The sequence below is a fragment of the Phalacrocorax aristotelis genome, chromosome 4, assembly GCF_949628215.1.
Source record: "Phalacrocorax aristotelis chromosome 4, bGulAri2.1, whole genome shotgun sequence".
Lineage (NCBI taxonomy): Eukaryota > Metazoa > Chordata > Aves > Suliformes > Phalacrocoracidae > Phalacrocorax > Phalacrocorax aristotelis.
Window position 1 is genome coordinate 29,248,122 of NC_134279.1, and position 9,901 is coordinate 29,258,022.

Consider the following 9,901-nt stretch of genomic DNA (forward strand, 5'->3'; position numbering starts at 1 on the left):
AAGACACACCTGCTCACTGTCCCTACTCTTCTGATTTTTGGAGACAGCTCCCAGTAGAGGAACAACATGAAAGGCTGTTTCAGTATCAAGCTCATTAACTTGGGACCACTGAAACTGCAGGTGACACTGAAGTAAATAAGCAAACCAGAGAGGTGGGAAAAGCAGTCATGCTAAAGTATTTGCTAAGGGTTTAAAGTGATTAACACTGTTCCTCGCAGGCTCGGTGTAATCTCCCTCATGACAAACTGTATCTCCTTTTCTGCCTTCAGACCTTGGATAAAATCCTGGCCTCGCTGAAGTCAACAGCACAAATCTTACACAGGAATTGTGCATATATCTACATGTGTGCCCATATATTTATAGTCAATCTGCTGTGTAGTTCCATATTGTATGGTGTTCTCCACGCACAAGAACCTTGGGATGGAAGGGCTTCTTGTATAGGTAAGTTACAGTCTGTTCTAAACTACTGTATTTCATATAGAAAGATAGAGCATGATGGCATATTAAGAACACTGAGAGGATGGCGAGTTGGTAAATTCTCCAAGCCTGTAAGAAAAGATTTCTCTCAGGTTTCGTCAGGGACTGAATTTTAAAAGATAGCATCTTACTTTTCCGCGGACTAGCTCAAGAACTATGGGCCTCTGTAAAGCTTCCAGATATTCTTTCCCGATGATCTTCTCTGTGTTTTTGCCTTTGAAGATGTTTTTAGCAGCTGGACGTTCATTCACAGTTTCAACTTGAACATCGCTTATCTAGCAAAGTAAAAGCAGAGAAAATTCATGTAGACAGCAATCTAGCATTGGCCTGGGGTAGGCTGGACAGGCTAAATCACATAACACATGTTTTTTATTTCTTTATTTTTGGTTCTGATCATTTACATTCCATGATTACTATGTCTATGTTTTCAAAAGAAACCAGCACTCACCACTGGGGAAATAAGTGGCAGAAAAACTCACCATAAAGCTAAGTACCAAGCCCATTTAGCAAATGTCATGATTTGGAGCTAGAATTGAGGACTTCAGGCAACCTACTGCCCCTCAGGTAGGTTCTTGCACACCAGTTGTTTGAAGCTATAGAACTTGTATGAAGCAATTTCAAAATATAGGAGATATTCTGAAGTTCTGGCTTATGATGTTAGATATATTCTTGTGAAGTCTTATTCTATAGGAATCAGCTTATCAAGGAAGCTGGTTTTAGTTGATGAGACTAGAGAAGAATAAAAGTTTTAGCTCATCTTCTGAAAACAAGTTCTTCAATTTTAGATTAGCGGTTAGATAAATGCAGAAAAGATTGGTCATGTTTTAAGTTGACTGATGGCATTAATTACCGTAATTTTGATTAACTGGTCGTCATCATTGTCAGGACTTCTCCATAAGAGGTTGACATCCACACCAGAAGAAAGCCGGTAGCCTGCACTTTTCTGCAGTGATGCTTTCCCCTGATCAACATAAACTTCAGCTGAGTAAGCAAATTTGTATAGCTTGTCATTATTTAAACTTGGTCCAGTAGTGTGCCCTGTTTAGAAAGCAAAAACAAAGTGTTTTAGAATTGACTAACTCACATAAATTGTCATTTTTCTCTAAAAAACACCTCTAGAAAAATCAAAAAACTAATTGCCAACAAAAGATTTATGGGGCTGATCCTGATACCCTTGATTACAGATGCTGACCACTGGAGCAGATGGGGGGGGGTTGTGATTAAGTTGACACTAATCTCAAATATTTAAGATAAGAATGTCCATAAAAACCTTTTTTCTAGCTCTACACTTAAATAAAAGGAAGTAAAACTCTTTACTTCGGATATCTTAGCATTAGAAATTAATCCAAAATTATTTGCAACTCAAAATACTGTAATTAATCATGCAAATTGTGTGCTTAGCAATTTGAAATGCACTGATTTAATCTGTTAATTCATGTATTTAAGGGATATAAAAGCCAAATTCTAGCATAAATGCAACTTGCATGCCCAACTTATCTTGCCATTTCCATCTGCATTAACAACTAAGACAGGCTGTTCCCTAGGGATTCAGTTGCATTCATGTTAGTGTAAATGAAATCTGTAGTATACAAAAGACTTTTATTTTTCCTTATAAAACTACTCATTACCACGTCCTTTCCTATCTTCTCGTTCTCTTCTCTCATGAAGAGCCACATGGGGAATGCGTGGCACCAGCGTCACAACTCTCTAACCAGACTCAGGCACAACAAGTAAGACTGTGCCCCTAAAATCTGTGGCTAAGGAAAATCAATTCTTCTTGAATACCCTTTAAATATTTTGTCACGAAGGGTATACATAGTGTCCTTTTTCACGGCTTTCAAGGGCTTCCCTCCTCTGGTGCGAATGGCTACAAAGGTCTCTTCCAGACAAGAAAAACTGATGAAGTCAGTTTGTATAGGGAAGGGAAGGGAGGAGAAGCTGGCTGTGCACAAAGTGCTGTTAAATCTGCAAAGTAAATACCCATACAGTGACCTTAAGTGCTATCTGTATGCAGCACAGCACTAGCCTCTCAGACCTGAATGCAGCACCACTGAATCCATTGGGAATTCCTTCATGGAGTTCAGGAGGTGCAGAGCAGAAACAAAAACTTCACAACAGAGTTAACCTAAGTAAAGCAAAGTGCTGTCCTCAGGGAGATGCATCTCAATCTTATGACAGTGCAGGGGAAAAGAAAGAAAAGGAACAAAAATATATCAAAAGATCTCAGACAAATTCTTAAGTGTCCTGTAATGTAATCAGTGTGTTCAAAGTCCCTTGCAGAGAATCAACAGCCTATCTTGATTAATGTCATGTCCCTCAGTGTTTTATTTGTCTCTGCTAAATAGATTTCAAATCACTGCATTGGTAAAAAGGAAAACCAAAGTATTTTCTTATTTCACTCTCAGATTTTAAATCCCAGTTAGGTAGGTGTGCAGCATAGTTCCAATACGGCTGTAGGGATATATTCTGCAGTGCTCAAAGAGTCGAAAAAAAAAACTGTTTTAAAGGTTTTCCTCACTTCCTTCTCCTGTTCGCTCAGATATCATAGCAGTAGGTTAAGGTCAGCTTCAAAGAACCTTTCCCTGAGGAAAATGGCGACCCCACCAAGTTTGGTCTGCAAGTTGCGTAAACTGGCAATCCTACACAGAACTAAACTGATTATGGTTTAGGCCAGCTGGAGATGTGGCGCAGCAAGTTTGGTAATCCAAGCAAGTTTGGGAGCAGCCTGTTTGCATGTAAGAGCTCAAAGCTGGAGGCACAGGGCTCTCCTGGTTTTGCATGTGTTGTGTGTCTGATTCAAACCAAAGTCACCAAGATATGTACAATGATTCCTTCAGGTTTACTGTGAATTTCCTAGCCAGTTCCCCAACTCCCCTCACTCCTATCAGCTATATTGCCCTTGAGAGCAGAGGGTGCGCAGTGCCTGCCCAGAGATGGCTGCGCCTTTCAGGGACACCCCTGGCTCCTTGCAGTACCTCAGGGCTGGTTGCTTCTCGGTTCGAAATGTCCTTCATTTGCAGCAGGAACAGCGGTGCTAATGATTTAGTATCAGCTGAGATTTTATGAATCTCAGCTCAGAAAGCACCCACTAGGTGCTTTCTAAACACAGAAGGCGACACAGATAAAAGGTGGGGGAAAAGCACGTCCAAGAAAAATGATCTGGATGCTGAGAGACATGTCTTATTAGTTAAGGCGGATGTTTGTGGTTTTGCTCCCTCTTTCTTTTCAGTTAAAAGCACCTTTCACCTATCCTCTTCCTTTCCACAGCTCAACCCATAGACCTTTTTTTTCCTTTTGCAAGAGCTCCTTCCCTCTTCCTCCGTTTTAGCATTTGCTCGTCCCCACACACAGACAGACTGCTGCCTCCTGAAGGAAACAGATGAGCAAATGACAAGGCAGCTTCTTGCGAGTGTCATGGAAGAGATGAATAATTGCATAGTATTTCTGGGAGCTAGACGGATATTAGGTTCTGAAAGCTTTCTCTATTTCATATGTGGAAAATGCTCCAGGAGCCAAGGCAGAAGATGCCTTTAGTTGCAAGATTGGTGTCACTGATGGAAAAGCGTGAACCAGTGGTGGATCATGATAAGAGAAGCAACAGGGATGAGGCAGTAATGAAGGCAGTCCCAAGGAGTTAGCACTTACCCCAGTGGAAATTGGGAAGCCAAGAGAGACAATTGGATAGTGTGGTCAGTTTGAGAGGCAAGGGGGATATTGGTGGCCGAGGAACAGAGACACAGTATCACTGCCCAGAACCAGTATTCAAAACAGCATAACTAAATTTTCATGACATCTTTCATGAAGAAAACACTGGTACTATTTAAAAAGGAATATTCCTACACCTTTCTGTTAGCAACTTCTCTTAAACCACCCCCCTACCTTTAGAAGCTCTTTCCTTTGCATTTGCTGGGATCCTTGCTGCCTCTACAGCCATTGCCTTTTTTCAGCTGATGGCAAATGTCCCACTGACTGAGAAGGGAAGAGAGATGGACATAAAGACTGCAATCGGCCATGCTCTCCTGGGGTCTGAAGTGCCTGCTTTCAAGGTGGAGTGCATAACACATAGTTTGACTAGTAATGTTAAGTGTCTGTCATTAAGGGTAACATGCCAAGTCTATAATTAAATCATGATACTGTATAATACAGAAGGTTACACTGCGTGAGTAGAGACAGCTGTCAAGTCCTGTGCCTTTTATTAATACATATGGCATGCACAGCATGTGTGTCTCTAACTACTTGCTGGCTCTACCTTCATAAATTATATTTGCCACTGTTTCTGATACCGGATAGCTTTATAAAGCAAACCCCATCCGCTTCTTTGAAAACATTTTTCAAGTGGAACTGCAGTAGGAAACTTTCACAAGTGCTGATCTAGCTGACTTAAAAGAAAAGAATACTCTCAATATTTCCAAAAGGCAGCATGGCCTGGTGGAAAGGTAAAACACTCATGCTAATCCCCGCTTTGTCACTGAGGCACTAAGCGGCCTTTGGGCCAGTAATTTAGCTCTCTGTACAAGAGAGCGATGAGACCTGGTAGAGCTGAAGAGAGGACTAATTAATGAGAAAATGCTTGCTCGGTACCCTGGGGATGTAACGTGGCAAGCAAATACTACTTCACATCAGAAAGAGTCTGCTTAATTGATATTGAGAAGCTGGGAAGAGCAGACACCAGAAATGTGGCACGTTAGTATCTAGCCATAAATTTTACTTAGCAGACTAGTGAAATACACTTAAAGGTAGACGAACTGCCTGCAAACTTCTCTGCTTTATAACTCCTGCCTAATGGAGTACGCAGGTAGGGAGGAAGGTTGCTGCTCTGTGCTTACACAGATACAGTGTCCTGGATCCCCTGCAGGGAGCAGGAGGAGGCACCCATGAGAGCACCTCTATAGCCTTTTTAACAGTTTAACCTAGGATGGTGTGCCCCCCCCTTCTCCTCATCATGGTGAGGACATACTCATTAAACTAAAAACTAGGTGTCGGCTCATGTTTTAAGGTTGCTGCTCCTCTAAATTTAATGTCCGGTTCTACATGAAGGGCCACTACTAAAGACACCTTTCCTTGCTTCCTACACTGGCACTGCTGGAGTGGGCAGTATCCAGATTTCATACCCTTGACCTTTGTCAGGACACCTGAGTAAAGCCCTGCCCCGGGGCTTATGCAGACATCCAGGTTTTCATGACTTATTGCAGAGTAAGCTCCCCATTAAAGTAATGGGATGCTTGTTACTGACTTCAGTGGTAGCTGAGTCAACTGCTCAGAAGCTGAAACCTGGAGAGCCCTGAGCACTTCCTGGCTCTGCTCCACCAGAGCACTTCTGTGTGTTTAACTTCTGAGCATGTGAATAGTCATTTCAAGTCTGTGCCCCCACAGCATGTCCTGACTAAGCAAGGTCAAGATCCCCAGTCTCCTGGCTCACACCACTGGCCCTGTGCACCTGAAAACACTGTCTCCTCCATCCCCTCTGCTGATATGAATGCTACAAGGACTTAAGCCTTTGGAATTACTAAATGCATTTTGCATTACTCAGTGACGGACAACTGAAGATGATAATTTTTGATGCAAAACAGATCAGCATACACACACTGGTTATGCCTTTGCTGAGCCAAAAGCTGACCGAAGCCCGGTACAGACCTACCTTTAACAGAGGCCGAGTAGGTGGAAATGATGCAAAGGAATAGCACAGTAAGAAGAATCATGCTGGACTCCCCCAACCTCCTGACTGCAGCATGAAGCGTGAGAGCCTCCAAGAAGTGAGCTGCTAAGAGTGGAGAGGCGCTTTCAGAGAGCTGCCAGGTCGGCCACACTGTTTATCTAGATGTAGTAAAGGTCAGATTCCAAATTCCGCACTCAGGTACTAAGGTCATCAAAGGACTTCCAGTTAATTATTAAGAACTAAGGTAACTGGTGGTTTCTAGCCCATTTTATTGATTGCCTCAGCTTTCATTTTTGAATACTGAGCCCTCACAGCCACATTTCTGAGCAGAGGAGCCCACCTCCAGCCCCAGCAGAACCAGGAGCTCCTGCCACTCCTCCTCTGTCTGAACAAAAGGGCTGTTGCTGCCAGGGGTCAGATCCTGACCACTGTCTTGTATCATGTCTGTGAGCAACCCCAGAGGCAGATGCTTTTTAATAGTTCTCCTAGAAGCAGAATCACATGGGATTTATCAGGTGGCATCCCAAAAAGTGATGCTACTTTGTTATGGAGACTCAGACGCAATGCCAGTTCCTGCTATATTGTATTGTACCAAATAAATTATCTTTCTTTCAGCAGCCCAAGCCCATGTATCCCATCATTACTGTGGCAGAGGTTAGAGGCCAAAAAGGTGAGATAAAACAGCCATTCTGTCCCACCTCGGTGAAGACTACCTGCTTGGCTAGGTCTGAGAGAAGGGCAAACCAAGCCTTCCTCTTCACCCCTATTTTCCCCTTTTGTCATGCTCACTTCATCACCTCCCCTGATAAGCCCCTAGCTGACTAACCCATGCATTTCCCCTGAGAGTAAATCCCAGGCCATCTTGCACTAAGCCTCTAGGCTGCAGGGCTCAGTAAAGGACCTCCTTGTCCCTCAAGTGACAGTGGGGCAGGTCACCCCCCATGTTCCTCAGCACCCCCTGGGTGCCACAGCCTGCAAGGGGCCACACTCTCCCCTGGCTCTATGGGGAGGGAGGATCTGGTCCTGCTGGTGGAGGCGGCACAACCATTTGCCATCACCACACTCCCTCACTCCACTTCCAGAGGTTACTTTAACAAGACTGTGAGCTACAAGCACCATGACTGAACCAATGCCACCCCAGGCTGTTAGCTGCTCCCAACAGGCCACTTTTGCCACCAGCTCCTCTGTATTAGTAAGGGACTGTAAGCTGAGAACAGCCTTCACCTTGGCTGGTATAAATGCCTCCTTCATTGCCTTGCGGTAAAAGAGAAGCTGAGCATCCTGGATGTCAAAGGTCACCCAGCAGTGGGAAACAAGAGGTCCACACCAACACCGCTCACTCACACCCATCTCTCTGCACCTTGCAGAAGTCCCTCCGGAGATCTTCGTGTGTTGTGTGTGCATGCACATGCACAAGGGAGGGAGGAGATAAGTAGGAAACCCTGGGAGCTGCTACTGCTTCTCCCCAGTTTGTTATTTATGCTGCTTCCCCAGTCCAGGCTGCAACACGCTCCTGAATTCAAGGGACTGAGGCAGAGGACTCCAGCTGATCCTTTTGCTGCGTTTGGTGAAGGACCTTGCCAGGCTTTCTGTGCTCTTTTGAAAAAAATAAGGACCCTATCTCTGTGCAAAACACTCCACTAGAGTGCTGACTGCTAACTCTGGCTGGAGAGAGGCCAGAGGTGTGGATCCTGCTTTGGAAATGCAATGTTCACACTTCACTCATGGGGAGTTGATGTTGGTCTGAAATCTGGAGGAGAGTTGTCCTCTTCTTACGCTCTTGGGACATAGGAAATATATTTCTTCCTTGAAATAGAGTTATTTAAAAAAAGGTCTCTCTCATACACTAGAATATGAGACGCCAGATCCCCTGCTGAGTTAAATCAGTGTATCTCTTTGGACACTAACGTAGTAGTGCCAATTATAGACCAAAGGATGTAGCCATGATGTAGAGAAAGAGTGTACATATATTTCCATGTGCATATACATATATACACCTAAATCTATGCCTATAATGCATACTTGATATATTCTTCAAACGTCTTAAAAACAGGCCTGAGACTCACCTCAGTTATGCCCAGAGTAAATCAGCAGTGATTTCCTTGAAGTCAAATTACACCAACAAAAGCGTTGCGCCCACCAAAGTCCATTACACGCAGAGGTTGCAGAACCAGCCCCTAATGTACGCTTCACACCATGTTGGCATATGTGCTGGGGTCAAAGTATTACTGTTGCTGCACATTTTCCAGAGTCCAAACTATAAGTCTCATATCTTTATATGACCTGATAAAACTAATGAGATTTCCTCACATCTTCTGAAGTCAACAGGATGTTTTGTCTTCTCTTCACAAGCAACAGTGTGAAGATCTTGATTTTCAACTCAAACTTTCAGCTGCGTGCATGGAAGTACGTAAGTCCATCTTTGCCCTTCAGCTGGTGCCTGCGTGCCCCAGCTCCTGCTGTTGCGGTGAATAAGACACCCCCATTCCTGCCCCGGGGGGCAGGGGGAGGGAGACACACAGCCAAGCCATGGGCTAAAGGTGAGATGTGTGTGTCACACACATCTTAAGCCTTGCCTCAAGAGCACTGCAGTCAGACCTGGCCCACAGAGCAATGTCTGTGTCCACACTCGAGCCTCCACAGAGTATCTTTTTTCCTCTCTCCATACTATGCCTCTTGACTCACAGTGCTGTTTGTACAAAATGCTTCCATAGAGAGTTTTAAACTATGGGGTGTTTAGTTTGTTCTGTTGCTGGGGGGGAGCTCACCATTTGGATGAGCATCTTGAAAAGTCATGTTAAGGATCTGCCAAACTAATGACATTCAGTCAGGCAGCTCTTTCTCAATGTTTGCAACTGCTCAGGTCTTCATTTTGCTTTGTCACCACCTGGCAGACTTCAGAAAACATTGCATCGCCCTGTGTCAGTGTTTGAGGGCATAGGAGTCTGGATTAGCAATACTGAACTTTGGGAAGTGCAGTATGAGAAAAAACAGATTTATAAATCAAAATTTGTAAGCAGCTTCTTCATTCTACGAAAAAGCACATCTGAATAGTATGGCGGTTTGTTAGATGCCTTTTTGCTTTTTTAAAAAAGCAAGCAAGCAAATTGGCTTCTAACAGTAACTGATCTGCAGCCTTTTAATGACCAAAGGAAAATGAAGCATTCTTCATACGGACAGTAGCACATTTGCACTTGTGTGATGCTGGAGTGTAAAGCTAGATATTAATAGTAACATGAGTGAGGTTTTAAATAGACGCTAGCAAAAGCAAATGCATAGCTAGCTATTTTTAAAGTATTGGGGGGGAATAGGAATCATAAATGAAATAAAATATTACAGCAAATACTAAATATGAACAGCAGTTAAAGGTCAGTGTCTTACTATAGTGACCCCATACAGTTTTGTGACTTGAAGATAGCTGTAGTAAACCTGAGACCAGCCCTAAAACTGTAAGAGTATGTATATCTGGAACCAATGAAACTTGAGATAAACATTGATGTAGATGAAAGGGTATTATGGTAGCATGCGCTCGTGTGTTTGCTAACTTCGTGTGCCTCATTAACCAGGGGCAAACAGATATCTACATACTTAGGCTGCCCAAAATATATTTTTTTCATGTATTATAATCCCAGCCTCCAGAACTAAGTCCTGTACCAGGGCAGCATTCTTTCACGAAGTTGTCTGAAGGCACAAGAATATCACCCTTTGTTGAGTAGTGACACTAGAGTTTAAAAAGCTGTTTGGCAGTGGCCTTTAAAAATATGAAGC

At 43.5% G+C, this 9,901-nt stretch overlaps 1 protein-coding gene across 1 annotated transcript in view; it reads right to left on the reverse strand.

Moving 5' to 3' along the window:
- Positions 1 to 6,276, reverse strand: part of MTTP (microsomal triglyceride transfer protein) — a 28,483-nt gene extending 22,207 nt beyond the window's left edge. Inside the window, exons 1-3 of the mRNA XM_075090774.1 lie at positions 6,116 to 6,276; positions 1,328 to 1,515; positions 609 to 752 (exon numbers count right to left, since the gene is read on the reverse strand). Of these exons, the coding sequence (XP_074946875.1) occupies positions 609 to 752; positions 1,328 to 1,515; positions 6,116 to 6,176 (393 nt within the window). The 5' untranslated portion in view covers positions 6,177 to 6,276. The remainder of the gene's footprint in view (positions 1 to 608; positions 753 to 1,327; positions 1,516 to 6,115) is intronic.
- Positions 6,277 to 9,901: the final 3,625 nt, after the last annotated feature.